Source organism: Myxocyprinus asiaticus, chromosome 13 (genome assembly GCF_019703515.2).
Source record: "Myxocyprinus asiaticus isolate MX2 ecotype Aquarium Trade chromosome 13, UBuf_Myxa_2, whole genome shotgun sequence".
NCBI lineage: Eukaryota > Metazoa > Chordata > Actinopteri > Cypriniformes > Catostomidae > Myxocyprinus > Myxocyprinus asiaticus.
In genome coordinates, this window is record NC_059356.1 from 8487686 (window position 1) to 8506454 (window position 18769).

The following is an 18769-nucleotide window of genomic DNA, read 5'->3' on the forward strand; positions in this document are numbered from 1 at the left end:
CGATGAGTGATGAACGACAAGAAATTCTGTCAATTGCTTGGTTTCTATTTCTGCAGCACCACACTGAGTAGCCCATCCTCTGTGAACTCTAATCGGTTCAAAATCCTTCTCCTAACAGTACATTACAGCCTACATATTACAAACCTGTTCAAAACGACTAGTTTTTGGCCCAGGGTGTATGACTGTGGAATAAAGCCTGCAGATTTCATTTGCGCTTAGTTTTGAGGTGTAGGGTTCTGGGGTAGGTGGTTGTAACAGTATAAGGACGGGCAAGGAGGAGGCGGGAACCGGCTGAACAGTCAACATAAATGTAATGATATAAATGAACTTAAAACAAACATAAACAAACACAGACAAACATGTCATGTGGCCGCCTGTGTCTCTCTCTCTCTCTCGAACCAGCATCTCCGGCTGCCCCTTATCTCGCTCTCCCGCTGATCAGCTGATTCAACGCAGGTCGTGCTCAATCACGGCCCGGCCACACCCTCCTCGTCGTCACAGTGGTACAATCGCTTCTCTGTGCAGTCTTTCTTCATTCCCCTACCTGACCTGCTGTTGATGGGACCTGAGATCCCTGCATGGGGATGGAGATGCTGAAAGAGCTCCCTTTCCTCTGAACAGCAGGGAACACTCTTCTCCTCCAGCTTCCACACACTCTTTTATTTGTGTTAGAAACCTTCTAGGAAAGCAGAGCGAGCTGTGAGGAGAGATGGGTGGTTGGTTGTAGTAGTGACCCTTTCCAAAGGGTTCCGGGAATCTTTCATCTCTCTTCATCCCTGCAGATTAGACGCGAGGTGGATACACACTTTTCAAGGGAACTGGGATAAACAGTCAACGTGCAATATAATTTCACACTCAGAGTGTTTTTGATTGGCTAAAAAGTGAGAGCATCTCCCCTGACTCTTTTTTGCAGTTTACAAAGCCTCGTAATAAGCACAACATGGGGACGAGTAAATTATTATTTTTGTTTTTGAGTGAACGATTTAACGATTTAATGCCATTAAACATACACTACCGGTCAAAAGTTTTGAAACACTTGACTGAAATGTTTCTCATGATCTTAAAAATCTTTTGATCTGAAGGCGTATGCTTAAATGTTTGAAATTAGTTTTGTAGACAAAAATATAATTGTGCCACCATATTAATTTATTTCATTACAAAACAAAAATTTAATTCAAATTTTTTTTTACAATTTTTAAAGTTTTAAAAAGTTTAAAAAGTTTTTGAAATTGATGACTTGGACCGAATAATTAAGAAACGCAGCCAATAAGTGCCCAACATAGATGGTTAAAAAGCATCCCAGGGTGATACCTCAAGAAGTTGGTTGAGAAAATGTCAAGAGTTCATGTCTGCAAATTCTAGGCAAAGGGTGACTACTTTGAAGATGCTAAAATATAACACAGTTTTGATTTATTTTGGAATTTGTTTAGTCACAACATAATTCCCATAGTTCCATTTATGTTATTCCATAGTTTTGATGACTTTACTATTATTCTAAAATGTGAAAAAAAAAAAATTATAATAAAGAATGAGTAAGTGTTTCAAAACTTTTGACCAGTAGTGTATATGTTTAATCTTATAAATTAAGATGGCAGTCCTACAATAACTATGTAAGGTAATATGTTTGTGCATGTATACCATAATGCTGTTATTAAATCTCTAGAAAATTATCAACTTATTCAGCACCAATTAAAAGTGAAAAGGGGCAGATTTCTTAATACTTTAAATGTTTCAAATGCTGGAATTTGTTGAATTAATTGGAATAATGAAATGTTTTTCAATAGCTACACAGGTCTGCTGCACTTTGCCATTGCAACAGAAAAAAAAGTTTTACACCGCAGGACGCTTGCAGCGATACTGAGCAGTTGTTGATTTACCCACAAATATATAATTCGGAAAAGTTCCCAGAGCTCAGTGAGGACTTTGTGTTACGAGCCCTGTCCACTTTGCCCTTTATTTCTCGGGACGTCAGGATAGATTTGATGCATCCTGGCAGCTCGGCCCTGCCTGGACAAAGGAAAGGGCTCCAAGAGTCCCTCTCATAATGGCCCGGCCATTCATTCACACGCATTCCAGGACGTTTGCCATGGAAACGTCCCTCATACAAATCCCAACAGTTACCCAGAAAGTCAAAGGCACCTCAAATACTAATTTGTCTCACAGGCACGCAAAACCTTGAACGCTACACTGCTATAATTTGCTGAACGCCCCCACAGCCAGGATTTATTTCTCCTCTTTTACTAACAAACCTGGGCATGCACCATTATTAAACACTTTCACAATCCAAAGCACGATGTGATGATGCAAGCTGAGGTCATGATTAGGTGGCATGCAGAAACAAGGGCCTTCCTAACAATGTGCCAAGTCCAATAACCCTTAGAAGGGTGAACCATCAAGAAAGCATGTCTGGGGGGCCTGGGTAGCTCATTAAGTAAAGACGCTGACTACCACACCTGGAGTCGAATCCAGGGCGTGCTTAATGACTCCAGTCAGGCTTCCTAAGCAACCAATTGCTCCGGCTTCTAGGGTGGGTAGAGTCATGTTGGGTTAACCTCGTCATGGTTGCTATAATGTGGTTCTCGCTCTCGGTGGGGCACGTGGCGAGTTGTGCATGGATGCCGCGGAGAATAGCGTGAGCCTCCACACACGCTAGGTCTCCGCGGTAATGCGCTCAACAAGCCACGTGATAAGATGCGCAAATTGACTGTCTCAGACGTGGAGGCAACTGAGATTCGTCCTCTGCCACCCGGATTGAGGTGAGTCACTAAACCACCACGAGGACCTAGAGCACATTGGGAATTGGGCATTCCAAATTGGGGAGAAAAGGGGAGAAAATCCAAAAAAAAGAAAAAAAGAAAGCATGTCTGGGTCACATTTCACCACAAGTTTTTTTTGCATTGTGAAATTATTTTCAATGTCGATTAAGCAAATTAAATTTATCCCCAAATTCTCATTACCATTATGCATTCAAATGATTTACTGTTGAGTTTTGTGTAATTGCCATCATTCTCAAAGGTGTTTCTCTTTACTGTGAGGGGCCGTTCACAAAGGACATGTTGTTGCATCTATTTGTGCTGGGGTTTTTTTTCTGGGTTTTTTTTCGATACAAACATTTGCTAGACTGACGTTTTTGATTGCTGCAACAAGTCTCTCTGTTTTTTAAGCATCCTGCACCATTAGCTGTGCATTTTAATATCCCATATCAAGTTAAAAACAGTTAAATTTTTATAACGAGTATCGATACACCTGAATTTTGTAACACACAGGAGCAGGATTCACGAAACATTCTTTAGAAGAAATTTCTTCTTAACTACCATTTTCTTCTTAAGAATGTTTGTAACTTTAGCTGATTATAACTTAATTTGTCAAAAATATTTCTTAAATATCGTCGTAAATAACATCTTAAAGTTAGGATAACTTCACAGTTGTCTTAAATTCTAAAAGGTAAGATGTTTAATGAATTTACTGGGTTTTTCATGTTGAGTCTGAAGTCGCAGTAGGCTGTTTACGTAGAAATGTTATTTTAGACCAAAATAAATTTTTTGACTGTTTTGTGTTTAATTGTATTTTTAGCTATCAAACCATTTAAATGTTATCACCAAATTCAAACATTAAATGTTGTTTTGAAGCTTCTTAAAGTGGTGACCAATCATGCTAATTCAAACGGATGCGCTGCATTTAGCGCTCTCTCTCTCCGCGATATTTAGAGTTCATAGAAACATAGTAATTATAACATTAGAAAGCTGAGTCTTTCTTTTTCACCCCCAATCCACATCCCTATCAGAGTTGGGCACAGCGGAGACAGCCTCCGTCACCCTTTCCTATTTACCCGCCTCGTACTTTCTGACATTATAATATTATCAAGCTTCCTAAGGAGAACTTTTTCCTTGCAGTAATTTCTGAATGTACTGAAGTTTTTGTTTCTTTTCTTTTCCTCCATGTCAAATTAAAAGCTATCAAATGGTTAGCAGCAAGTAAATTCTCATTTGATGGTTAATGTCATTAAACTAACACATCTCACGCACTTTACTTTCAGAAAAATTGTCGCGAGGTGCTTGCTACTATGTTTTTTTTTATCAGCATTTAAAGCAGTACAACAAATAACAATACGATGTATAAATACTTCACCACTTAAATAATAGATCAGTGTTTTATCAGTTGCGTGGCAATCTGTGGCAGAAGGGGGCAGTCAAAGCGCCAGCTGTACAGGCAACATGCCTCGTCAAACCAACGAGAGCAGGCACCACGGCCTTCCAAAGATAACGCGCTCTTGCACTTAAAGACAGCTGAACGGAGCACAACAGAATTCAGAGTTCTAGAGACTGATTCTTCAAAGTTTCAAACTATGTTTAACTTGACACAGCGTCCTAAAAACAGTGCTTAGGACTAGAGACGCAGAAAACCATTGAGATGCGAAGCAACCAAAGTGAGACGTCCATCTGACGCATGAGTACACAGACCAACAATTAAAAATAGCGCAGATGGAATAAGGCCAAATATAGGGTTATGTTGAATGATATGGAAATAAAACAATATTTTGACTTTTAAAGCCACCTTTTGTATTGTATAAATGTTTTTTGTGTCTGCTGCCACAATATATGTATGTGATATAATGTATCTGAATTATTTGAATTATAGTATTTATTATATTTTATTATATATTTAATTAATTCAATTGTTATATACAAAATTATATTTATTTGGGGGCCATTATCATTAAATGTATATATGTGATTAATTTGATTACTTAATCGGCACATCATGTTATTAATCCGATTATAAATTTGAATCGATTGACAGCCCTAATTTTATCCCTACAGCTGATATTTAGTATGGCCACCTGATGTTGACGATCAACATGTTCTGAAGGTTAAGCACCTCTTTTCACACACCATTTGCAGGGCACCGCTTGAGACCATTAGCCAGTCTAACCCAATGGAGTTTATCTTTAATATTTCTGGTTATCCATCTGAAGAGGTTTAGTGCCATATAGTGCCACATTTCCTCATGAAAGACTCCATTAGTTTGTGTTCACACCAGCCACACATGAAAGCAGGGATCAACACTCAACGCCTCCCATAAATCTCCATCCATCATTCCATGTTTTCCTTTTGGCTTTCCCATCCGGCCTTAATAATGCCTATTGGGTGCTTTGTAAACACTCCTATCTCATTCGTTATGGTCCTTTATCCAAGAATGGCCATCTCTGACCCTCGACTGGCCCACCTCCCCTTCCCGTGATGGGGAAGTGGTGGGGGCGACCCAAAAACAAGCACCTTGTTGTCGCCAAAGTCTTGACTCTTAATATATGAGGTCCATATAGCGTTTCACAGCCCTGTGAGAGGCCCGTCTTATCTCAAAGACACTGTTGACATAGCATGTTTTAAGGGAATGTGGCAGCAGCAATACTTTGTAAGTTTAAGAGGAGACACTGGTAAGGTATCTGGCTGAAAGGAAACTAGACTTGTATATAACACAAATGTAAAGGCTAATAGCACATAGTGCACTTAGTTTGTATATGAAGTGGGTCAAACATGATCATGTCACCAAAGACAGATGAAGAGACGGTAGAGTTATTTTAGGGCATCCAGCTTGCATGAAAGTCTATCTAAAAAGTAGACAATATGACTCCTGTATGAGTCCTCAAAGTCTTCTGAAGCCATCTGCTAGCTTTGTGTAAGGAAACACACCAAAATTGTTTTTCGCTGAAAATATATTCCCCAAAAGTCATATGCACGACTAAAATGGTACGTCAACAGCAAACGCCATTGAGGCACATGACAATCAATGTTGCGTCTCAACATCAATGGTGCTGTATTGGATTTGAGAGCTACAGCGAAGGGGAAGATTTTCAGTGAAAAATGACTTAAATTTCAATCTGTTCCTCACAAGTCACATGGACTACTATTATGATACTTTATAGTGTTTCTTGACATTTTGGATTTTAACAGCACCCATCCCCAAAAATTCATATTTTGTGTTCCACAGAAAAAAAGGTCATTTGTGTTGACTGAACACCCTGCAAAACCTCCACTGTCACCAATCAAAGAGGAATGACAGTCACACAGGAAATCAACATGTATGCACATGATCAGAGGCCTAAACCAAATTAAGCTTATTTTTAAGACTTATTTATAGGACTACTTAGGCCTTTTATAAGATTTTTTTTGCATTGTTACATTATTTTGATTACAATTAAGAACATTTTCAGCCACAATTCTCAATTTTTGTTTAATTAATTAAATTGTGAAGTATTAATACATTATGACAGTATTTATTCTGCTGCCTTTATAATGCTGATTTGATAAGAATGTTAAAATAATATAAAGAGAATAATACTCTTAATGTAATAAAGTAAAAAATACTGTATTACAGTAATAAGAATCGAATCACAGTTGAGAATAATGGAAGCATGGGCTTTATGGCATAAAATTAACTTGATTTTCTTCATGCAAAATATATATATAAATTATTTTTTTTATTTCAGGGTGAAATGTGACTTGCACATGTTTGTGTGTGATTCACCAATAATCAAAAAATGTAAGAAAATATATGGGTCAAAATAGGGATAATATTTCAGTCCTGTAGTCTTTTTAAAATAAAATGTAATAAGCTATTTAAAAAAAACAAAAAAAAACATTGATATCTCCATTATAATGAGTTGAAAGAATTATTATATTGTGTATTTAGAGATGTATTTAATAAAAAATATATATACACTCACCGAGCATGTTATTAGGAACACTATGGTCCTAATAAAGTGCCCGACGTTGTCTTCTACTGTTGTAGCACATCCGCCTGAAGGTTCAATGTGTTGTGCATTCTGAGATGATATTCTGCTCAATGCAATTGTACAGAGTGATTATCTGAGTTACCGTAGACTTTTTGTCAGCTCGAACTAGTCTGGCTATTCTCTGTTGACCTCTCTCATCAACAAGACTTTCCATCCGCAGAACTGCCGCTCACTGGATATTTTCTGTATTTGGCACCATTCAGAGTAAATTCTAGAGACTGTTGTGTGTGAAAATCCCAGGAGATCAACAGTTTCAGAAATACTCAAACCAGCCCGTCTGACACTAACAATCATACCACGTTCCAAATCACTGAGATCACATTTTTTCCCCCATTCTGATGGTTAATGTGAACATTAACTGAAGCTCCTGACCCGTATCTGCATGATTTTATGCACTGCTTCCACACGATTGGCTGATTAGATATTGCATAAATAAGTAGGTGTGCAGGTGTACCTAATAAAGTGCTCAGTGAGTGTATAGGCTATATTTTTAACTGACACAAAACATTTTGAACAAAAACTCACCCGTCTGGATCCTGATAGTTAATGTTCAGCCTCTTGGTGGAGCCCAGCAACTCTACAACACAAGAGAGAGAGAGCACAGAAGACAAATGTCAGCTGCATATCATTCAAGAACTGAAAGAAGTCATTGAAAGAATGATGAAACCAGTACAAAATGTCAATAAAAAAGGGCTGCCAGTTTAATCAAACTTGGACATTGACTTCTCTGGGTTTATGAGAAAATAACATCTTATGCAACTTATAAACTATTGCTAGGGGTGTTCTGGGTGCTTACTAGATGGCTGCCAAACAGATTAGCACTAGTGGCACAAAGATGTCCACACAAAACCTTTAACTTTTGTTAGTTCATACTAAAAACTTTGGGATGCATTTACTAATCCTAATCTGGCATACTACATGGTACGAATAGTTTGTGAATTGGGATACAGCCGATGACTTCATAGGTCTACGGCTCATCTACTACATGCTAAACTTGTCGAAGTTCTGTCTTTCCCATTAGAACCACTGAGGGAGTGTGGGAAAGTCTGATGAACACTAGAGATTTGTGTTAGCTTACTAGGAGATACAGGACTAAATAACACTGTCTCTTCCTGGGAACAACAAAGGGCACTTTATTAACCTCTGATCTCAGTGTGACCTCACTAACCAGCTCACGGGGCATTAGACTGGCAGGACAATGGAAAATGAGAGACCACTCTATAGTGTTTTTAGAGTCTTTGATCTCCAATGATTTTGGCCCTTGAGGGAGACAATACTGTCACTGCAGTACATAGACAGAGTCTTCAGACCTGTCAGCTATCAGAGGTAAGATTAGCCAATGCCTGCTCTATAAAAATAATTTCACGCTACAATTTAATGCATGATAACATGGAATCAAAATTGGCTCCATTTACTTCCTTAATAAATGCCCTTATTGTGCATTTTTATTTAGTCATATTAACACTGAAAAACAATACATGGGATTTACTATAAACAAATCAAATGCTGAATGGCCAGAATTCTTTCCCATACTAATGAGGTGTAATTACTCAATCTACGAGTTCAAACACCCACAGCTTGAACTTTCATTGAGTCTATCGTTTCAATTTAACCAGACCACAGAAGAGTCAGAGGAACCTCAAGTGTCTACCTACACGTGAATCAGTGTTTGCATTCCCAGTTAGGAGAGGTCAAAGTTCAAGAAAGTGGCGGCATTGGGGTAGAATGGGAACTAGAACACGGTCACTGGATACACCCACGATGTGAAGTCTCGACGACCCATCGACCGTTCTTATTATGGAGCTGTCACAGTCATGAGTGATCAAAACAACAAAAAACCACTTGAAGTGAAGCTCTATAACCTCTCAATCCACATGAGCAGTTAATTGACTGGATCTCAATGCAACCTAGTTATCTTCCATTACTCATGGAAGCTTTCAATCACAGCACAGGCTCCTCATTAGGGATGGGAACTGTAAGGAATTTAACGATTCTGGTTCTGATCCAGGTTAACGATTTCATTAACAATTCCTGTAATACTTTAAAGTGAGCTGATTCTTGACTGACTGATTTGCGAGTCATTTTGAGACCGATTCAATAAAAAGAACCTGCTCATTTGTTTGCGAATCAGACAACACTGATTGCGATATATGTTTGTTGTTGCGTGCAACCAGCAAAAACATTGCGAAAGATGTGTTGTCTATTTGTTGTCTTTGTATTATTTCTCACAACATTCAATTAAGGGGCCGTTCAAACACATTCTTGCATTCTGTCTGCACTATTTTTTTTTAAACTGTTTCTTTTACACACATAAACGTTTTTGTTCGTTGTACCATGTTTCGCCCCATAAGTGTTGCGCTTTAGAAGTAGTTAAAATTAGTTCAACTTGGAAAAACACATCTTTAATTATCCATCTATGTAATATGCGCCAGATAGATGTTTTTGGTCTTTGCACAATGTCTCATGCCATAAGTGTTGCGTTTTAGAAGTAGTTAAAGTAGATCAATTTGAAAAAACACATCTTTAATTGTTTATCTGTGTAATATGCGACAGATATATGTTTTTGGTCATTGCACCATGCCTCGTGCTATAAGTGTTGTGTTTTAGAAGTAGTTAAAAGTAGTTTAACTTGGAAAAACACATCTTTAATTATCCATCTATGTAATATGCGCCAGATAGATGTTTTTGGTCTTTGCACGATGTCTCATGCCATAAGTGTTGCGTTTTAGAAGTAGTTAAAGTAGATCAATTTGAAAAAACACATCTTTAATTGTTTATCTATGTACAAATGCGCCAGATATATGTTTTTGGTCATTGCAACACGTCTCACGCCATAAGTATTCCATTTTAGAAGTAGATAAAAGTAGTTAAACTTGTAAAAACACATCTTAAATTGTTTATCTATGTACAAATTCACCAGATAAACATCTTTGGATGTTGCGCCATGTCTCACGCCAAGAGTGTTGCATTTTAGAAATGTTGTGTTAAGTTAAAAGTAGTTGAACTTTGAAAAACACATCTTAAATTGTCTATCTATATAATATACGCCACATAGACGTTTTTGGTCAAGAATCCTCTCTGGCTCTATTGGCTCCGTCTAGCTGTTTTGAACACAAGAACGCATCTTGTATGAATGACCCAAGAAGTATTTTAGTACAGTGTTCAGTCCACATTGGTGGAAGAAAGCAGATGTTCAAGAACCGTTAACGAAACCAAACCTCATAAAAAAATTTTTTTACGGTTTCCAATTCAGAACTACTTTTCATATACACATCATGTAGGTAAGAGTCTCAAGCAGTGGCTCAGTATTTCTTAAAACTAATAATAACTTGAACACTGTTATTACATCATTGGATGTCAGGTAGAGGCTGTATGTCATTTATTCGTCTGGGTACCTGCTAAATATTTGTTCAAGTTATATTAAATGCAGTTTAGTAGCAGAAAAAAAAATAAAACACTTCCTCTTTCGTTCCAACACTGGTAAGGAATAATTCAATTTCTTTTATGCTAAAAGTAGTAGGTATAGCCTAATGTAGAATGGTTTTCTCTGCCACAAAAATGCATTTGGCCAATTTTACTTGACTCTGCACATCGTGAATTTAGCAAAGCTGACTTCAAGTTTCTGCCTGTTTTTGAGGGGTGACACTTGGAGTCTGTTGTAAAAAAGAAAAAAGCAACCACTGCTTATATCAACAGTACACAATTATATGTTTATCCATAAAAGAGCAGCCAACGCCTTTCGCTACTATAACTGACAATACATTCGAGCCAAGTCGTAAAAACACACACACCCATGAGAAAAGCATGGGTCAGGATTTTTCACTGTAGTCACACAGTTGGACTGTGCTCCATCAACAATGAGCCATGAATGTTAAAAAGTCCTTGATAACAGGAAGTCAAACCAAATCTACTACAGACCTGACATAAGCATTGCATTACGTCTCATATTTTAGACTGAACTCTACTGTACGCAATCAAAAACATGCAGATAAAAGTATTTGAATGGAAACCTTGTTACTGATGAGTTGTGACTGGTGGTAGCATTTTGGTTAATGTTAGCTGGTAATTCCAAAGTTCAAACTAAGGCTGCACAATTAATCAAATTAAAAACAAACTTACGATATGGTCTAGCACAATTACTAAACCTCAACAGAACCACAATGAAGCAAAAATGGCAATGATTTAATTAAATACAAATTTGCATGTACTGCATACTTCAAAGAGGAAGTCCGACCTTTCAAATCAAAGAGCCAGTCGCCAACCTTTTTGGCCAAGGTAATGCCCGGTCTTTTGTCACCAGAATTATTTATTCTTAATTAATAATTTTAGACCTTAGTCAGGGTAGATATTTAAAACTTTACACAAATGAAAATGAGTCCATGAGAGACAGAAATACTGTATGTTCAATGGGTTGTGCTGTTGTGTACCGTGGTGTTGATCATTTGGTTTACAAAACAATTAAAATACCTCATGCAAAAACAATTTAAGTGGAAAAAAGTCTGGAAAACATGGGTTGTGAAAATCAGACATGACCTTAGGACAGTACAACCAATTGAAAAGACTGTACGTCTATCCCTCACATCCTTGTTTTCATTCGTGTCAAACTAAATATGGCGTCTTTCCTGACTACGGTCCATTGTTGTCAGATTTCACTGGTGTTCTGACATGTTTTTTTTAAACATAATCTTTGCAAACATTTTTCGAGATTCCCTTCTTTTCCCATTCAAGGAGCTGTACCAGCTTGCACAACTATAGTACATGCAGCAGTGATCTTTGAGTGTTTATACTGGTTTGATTTGAAGGCATGAGCACATTACCACTGAAACAATGGCTTGATGACAGATGACCTTCCTCTTCTGTAATGGCTACTCAAGGAATCTCTTGATTACACAAAATTAAAGCAGCGGAAGGAAAGGGACGGACTGTTGCGCATCTGCGGCAGTTACGTTTCAGATTTTTGAGGAACTCCGGGTGCAGATCAGAGGTGACAGATTCCAGGAAGTTCACAGCCTCGTTCCAGGCCTCATGACCTGACATTGGAACACTTGCAGTGCTGGAAAATTGCATGTTTGGCCAAAGAAGGAGAATGACAGTTCCACAGGCCCCCTTATCGGCTGCATAAATGGGACTGGCGACCGCTACCACTCTGGGTTTCCATGCCTTATCGGAGAACTGGGAACACGACAATGTCACTCACAAAAGTAGCCCGTAAAGTAGCCAAATTTTGACAATGGGACAGCCCTAGAAATAACTGACTCCCAGATCAATCACTCCTAAACTAGTAGGGTTGGGTACCGAGAACCGGTTCCTGTTTAGAACTAGTTCATTTATTTATTTATTTTTTATACCAGAAATGTTAGATTTTTTTTTTTAAGGACTTCCGGCCCCTATAACGGTTCCCGAACATGCAACACCATAGTAAAATACTTTAGACAGCGCTGCCTTGCTACTGAATCTACACCACGACACACAGCATGTTCAGTGTAGTGCGGTTTCTAGAGAAATGACTCTTATGAGCCAGTTCTTTTGAATCTAGAGTGTGAAACATACAGTGTGACCAGTGTAGACCGACTGTTGAAAGAATGACTCTTATGAGCCAGTTCTTTTGAAATTACAGCATGAACTACAGCACGACTAGTGTAGTCTGATTTCCCAACAAATTGTTCTAATGAGCTGGTTATTTTGAATCTATATCATGAAACACTAAGCTCGTCTAGTGAAGTCCGATTTCCCAACAAATGAATCTAATGAGCCAGTTCTTTTGAATCTACAGCGTGAAACACACAGCATGACCAGACAAGTCCAACTCCCAAATGAAAGACTGTTCATTCATGAGCCGGTTCATTTGAATCTATAGTACACTACATATAGCGCTACTAGTGTAAAAAGTACCTCAAATGTAAAAAGTACTAAGAACCTCAAAAGTATTAAAAGAATTGTTAACGGGACTGTTAAGGGACCAGAATCGTTATGAGAAATCGGAACCAGAATTGCTAAATTCTGAATTATTCCCATCTTTATAAACTAGGGAGCTGATTGAGACACACCTCAAGAGAGTGCTTTAGGTAACTTCCATATCCTTTTACCACAATTGCCTCTGGCACTTGAAGCAGAAAGCCTTCACTGAACAGCTGGACTCTTACTTTACCACATCTCCAGACAGAAATCTTAGACACTGAGTAAGGCATGGCATCAAACGCACCATCCCTTTCAAACTTATTCTCTTAACCAGTCTCAAGTTGCACAATGACACCAAATTCCAACCGATCTTCATCTTTTAACTCATCTCTCCGGCTCTTCAATCAAGGCATGGATTTTTCACGTAGACGCCATTCCTTGCTTGCGACAGGGTGGCGCAGCATACTTTTGCTCCAGCCGGCAAAGACAAACCCATTTCAGTTCACCTAGCAAGCCTTTGGTGGTCTCCTCCTTTTGTGAACCACTTTTCCGGTTTGTGCCATCTCAAACCGGAGGGAGGGATTGTTAGAGCAAGGACAGAGGGTGCAAAAGCAAATGTGACCCTTGGCGAGATAAGGTGGGGGGTCTGTTGACAGGCCTCATTGAGAGCAGCCAGGCTTTAAAGGACTTGGGATAGGCCCCTTATTACACTTCCTTCCCTAGACCATTGTTCCAAAGAGCGGGACCACTCAGGCTATTGTGTCTGATCAGTCCTGCCCAGTAAATCACTTCCAGATCTCTATGTTGTGGGCGAGAAGATCTCCTGGTTAGCTCACTCAAGAAACACTTTCCTTGTTCTTCTCACTTGCCTGTTTTCAACATAATAGCTAGTGTTAGGTTGGAGTCCAACTTATTTGACTCTGAGTCAAGACCAAGAAACTTTTAAATTAAGAAAACGCGTAGTGACAAAAACACTTACAATTATAGCTAGAAGTTTTCTTAACTAAAGGGAATTCCTTCAACTAGGCCTTGGTCTTTAACCAATCATGTTTGAGTCAAGCCCAAGTCCAAAGGGGACCTAGTTAAGTCCAAATTGAGTCCAAGTCTGAGTGAGTCTGTTCATTACGCCTCTTCATCAATATTTTAAGCTTATTAAAAATAATGTGTCAATATCAGAGTTGCTACTATCAATTTTTGGATATAGTTGGACTTGAGAGCGTCAAGTCCGAGTCTGAGTCCAGACTCGAGTAACCCAACTATAATAACGGCAACCCAATTTTCTCCATTTTCAAATGCCAGCTCAAGTCCAAAAAAATCTGAATTAAAAAAAAAAAGTATGTCTTAGAGAATTTTGAGAATTTTCTGTTTTAAATCTCATTAGTAAGGGTGTAACGGTTTATCGTGGCACGATATATCGAGATTCAAAAATGTGACAATGCGCATTGTGGACATGGGGTGGTTTTTACGTTAATTTAATATTATTTTAGTGTCTGTTCTATTCAATACATGTGATGTCCTAAGCCTACGTAATGTGGGCATACAAATGAAAATCGCTTCAATGCACACATTTTGTCTGTTCAGAGGAAACTGAAACTGAAACCAGCAGCACGAGGGATCGAATATCCGTTTGATGCGTGAGAGTGATCTGCTGTGACTGCGTGAGAGAAAATGAAAGTTTACAGAGGTTTAATAATAGTGCCATATTAACCTACTATATATAATGCTGAATACAAATGTATAAAAGTGCTAAGGGGGAATAAAATCCTAATGTCAAATGTCATGTCTGATTTGATTTCATCAGTAAATTATTATTATTATTCTGGATAAGCATGCACTTCCATTAAATATGTATTTTTGAAAAGAATATTAAGATGTAATCAGAGACAACATTATTTTAGATAATAATTCATTATTAGCTACTGTTTCCATTTGGTGTCACCATTGCCCTGTTCTGGGCTGATTGTTAGTCCCAGTACATCTCTGATGGATCATTTAGCACTTTTAAGAACAGTACTTTTATCTAAATTTTGCATATTTCTTTAAAGTAATAATAATAATAAAAAAAATTCAATCTTAACTTTTCCTGAAACAGGCTTAGATTAAAGAATCGTGAACCGAACCGCGAGTTCAGTATCGCAAATCAAACCGAATTGTGAGGTGAGTGAATCGTTACACCCCTACTCATTAGCAAAAATGCAAATAAAGTTGGGAAGTTATCTTCAATTCAGCATATCAGGTCTTTTAAACTGTCCATTTCAACGAACAAGTTTAAAACCCTGAATTAACATTGCGTTAGTGTCATCACACAGTCTTCAAGTCCCTGCTTGGCTATTTACTTGTTTTAAAATGTTTTAGTAATACACATACTTTTATGTAGATACATATTGCTGTTTATTAATATGTATTGATTACTGCATATAAATGAAAAATGTTACATTAAATTCATTCATTCTTTCATTCCTTTTGTAAAACTTGCCTTTATTATTTATAACTGTATTTATACTATTTGTATTTATTTTATTTATTTATTTATTGTAATATTTATATTTATAGAATATTTATTTCATTTTATTTTATTATTTTTAACTTGCATTTAACATTTTAAATCTACTTTGCAACAATGGCTGTCAAAATGATGGAACCTTTGATTAAAACAAAAAAAATCCCCCTACAAGACAAAGAGGAAATACATAAATATTGAGACAATGTATATCAAAGATTGCCTAAGGCTGATAGATCTTGAGATAATTTTGTTTTAGCTATATCGTCCATCCCTAAGCAGCAATATGTGAGGTTCAATTGCTATATGCATCAAAAATAACAACTCTAAATTTCAAACGTACCCAAAAATAAATGGAAAAAATAAAACCGAAAAAACTAAGGAGAAACATAAGTGTTAAACAGAGCTGTGCAATTAGTCACACACTAACCCCAACGGTGCCTCCTAGAAGATTAGTGAAGCATTACTGACAAAGTGTGGACGGAGATAAAGGTGAACAACAGGCCCAGTTCACAGCGCTCGTCATTTAAGTGGGATGGCAGACCTTTCACACAGTTAAACCTCTCCACACTGAAATGCAGAGACTCACGTTAGCCTGTTTTCAAGTCCCCAGATGAAGCCCTGATAACAGATAATGCCAGTCTTACTTCATCCGTGAAATATCCATCTTCTCCAGTGTCCCATGCCGTAATCAATGCAAGTAAGAATCAGCACTCCAGATTGGTACTACAATAGTCACAAATGTGACAAAAAATACAAAATTTGCGACAAAAATGTAAAATCTGGTTGTCATATATTGAACTATTCCGTAATTCAACTAAAAAAGTCCTAAATGTTTCAGCAGAAATTGGACTAACAGATAGTCCCACCCCAACAATCACGCCATTGGTTGAGCCAATGTTGCCATGTCGGACTGGTCGGCATTCTCAAACAGAGCCATGTTTTAATAGCACCACCTTTGTGGGGGACCAGATTATGAATGGCCTAGTAGTTGTTGTTTCAACTTATTTAGCTGAGATAGGGGAAAGAAAAAAATTACACACTTCACATTTAAGAACACCTCATACCTGTATTCAAATCTCTAACACAAGGACTATCATAGCTTACTTTTACTAATTTTCTTGGTCTAGAACCCTAAGAATGCCAACAGTGACGGTCTGGGAAGAATCAAGCAAGCTCAACGAATGATTGAGGGAGGTACAGAGAGAAAGAGGGATTAGAGTTGAGTTTGAAGAGACACAGGTTTGGTACGCGTGGAGTCCATCCTGCCCTGCCACTGAGGTTTGTGATGCCCTTGCCCTGCTCGGGGTTCAGCATCACAGCATGTAAATAAATAATCGCTGCAGATGGGCCTGGAAAAGCGTGTGGTCACTTGTGCAGACAACTCAAGCACGCTGTAGAGCTCTGCCCTTAAACACATACAGAAATTCTCTGGCCTCAACCTAGAGGATTTGAAAAATGGCTACAGATTACACTCAACATCTGCTTAGACGCTAAGATAGGGTGATCACAAAATTAGTAGTCGATAGCGATACTAGTAAAAATTCATGATACTTTATACCAATTTCAAAAGCTGACAAATGTAAAAAGCTGATGGAATACGTACACATTGTATCTGTTTAAAAAAAAAATCGAATTATGGTTTATATTCTAAAACTAAATTTGTTTCGGAATGTCCATTGAAAACCCTAATAAGTTGACTTTACTAAACTGACTGACTTAACTCGTTCCCTCAATTGAATTGAGTAATAGCGTCTCCAAAACTTGTGTAATTAAGTTCACTTAACTTGGTGTTCATGTAGAATGAACTTAACTATTTAAATTAACGTAACTATATGCAAGAAGACTGAACTCACATTTGCTATTTAAATACTGTTGTTTCAACATAAGAATTTCAATTGAATGCACTCTCCACAGAAATGCATACATACTGTACCTGTTCTTCAGTTGTACATGCACAAGGAGAAGTGAGTTAACAGGGTTTAACTTGACCAAAGGGGACACAGATCACCCTAATGGTGACATCACACAAAACAACTATTTGCAACAAAACAGCATAAATAATCACAAAAGAGCTAAAACCTCTATGATTTCTTAATAACAACTATTTATATGACCTGTAAGTTCTCTTTGACCAAGGAAATGTAATAAAATAATTCAAACACAAGGGATTTGGGGTATTCCCCATAGCCTCAATTTTGTACTCAATAGTTTGAGTTACTGACACTTGAAATCTTCTATGGGTTTTTAAGAAAATTATGTTCAAGAAACTTAGACTTAGAGTTCTGAGCCCAAAACTTGACATTTTAGGTAGGCTAATGTGTAATTAGAACAACTTGATTTTTCCAGTAATGACAACATTAGGGTTTACAGTGTACATGTCCACCCAGCAGAAGAAAATATCCCATAGACTTCCTTTGAAAAGGCCCCCACACATTTCTAGGGATCAGGATGTCTTAATAGACTTGGGGATGGTCTCTTTTGACTTGGGCCAGTGAACAACCACCTATAGCAACACCCTAGCAACCGCCAAAAAAATATATACATAAATATATATATTATTTTTATTTGCTGTTTCTAACTCTTAAATGGGTCAAAAATTCTGCGAACATAAAAGATGGGTTAAAGTTAAATATTAATATAACATATTAAACTAAAACAATGGCATGTAGCATTCAAGACTTTCTTCAAGATGTCCTAGTATTTATTCAAGTAAACAAACACTCAGCAATAATAAATTGAGAGTGGTTTTCTTTCTTGTTAATAATGTCTCCGATATTTGACAAAATCTGATTTTTTTGTCCCACCTTTTTAATTTACTTGAGACAAAATGACTGTTTACATTAAAACCTCACCAAGATGAGCATTCGTCAGCACTCTGCACACATGCACATATGAAAAATGTGCTGGTACCAAATTGAGTCAGTTCTCAGTACAACCGATACTGCTGAAAGACTGGTTTTGTTATAAAAAAATTTCTTATTATTATTTTAGTACAGACTTGGTACCAAAGTACCTGTACGATGACATTAATACTCAAGTCTCAAAAGAATCCAAGCATTACTAATGTGTAAAGTTAATCCATTCAGTAGATTATCGAGGACAAGAAACTTTCATCTTGGCTTTCATCTTTTGTGCCGCAAATCTTGAAGGATTAGGGTTCATTTCATCCACAGCAGAAGAGAAGGAGAGCTGTACAGGTCTGTGACGTCCCCTAAAAGGGTCAGTTGGAGTTGCACTCAGTGGTCATAGGGAAGGGGCAAAGGTTGAGCACAAGATTACTTTTAACACCAGAATCTTAAGTTTGGAAAACAACGTGTCATTCCAGCTCCAAATGGCTTTTGTGTTTGAGTGTTCAAATCCATTCCACACTTGCAAACCAATGCTAAAACAAACAATTCAAATGACCGTTGGTCTCTCAACAACAGCATGGTTTAAAAGTTCAAAAGATTGATCATTCTCTCAGACTAAGTTGAAAAGTGTGCAAAACTAAGTGTACTGAAAGTCTGCAATAAACGTTGAGATGACCAAGTTTGCATTTTTTGTTTGGAAACACAAGTCACATTAATACGAACCAC

At 37.6% G+C, this 18769-nt stretch overlaps 1 protein-coding gene across 1 annotated transcript in view; it reads right to left on the minus strand.

Moving 5' to 3' along the window:
- Positions 1-18769, minus strand: part of LOC127450315 (caskin-2-like) — an 86129-nt gene that overhangs the window by 44544 nt on the left and 22816 nt on the right. Inside the window, exon 4 of the mRNA XM_051714312.1 lies at positions 7319-7370. Within this exon, the coding sequence (XP_051570272.1) occupies positions 7319-7370 (52 nt within the window). The remainder of the gene's footprint in view (positions 1-7318; positions 7371-18769) is intronic.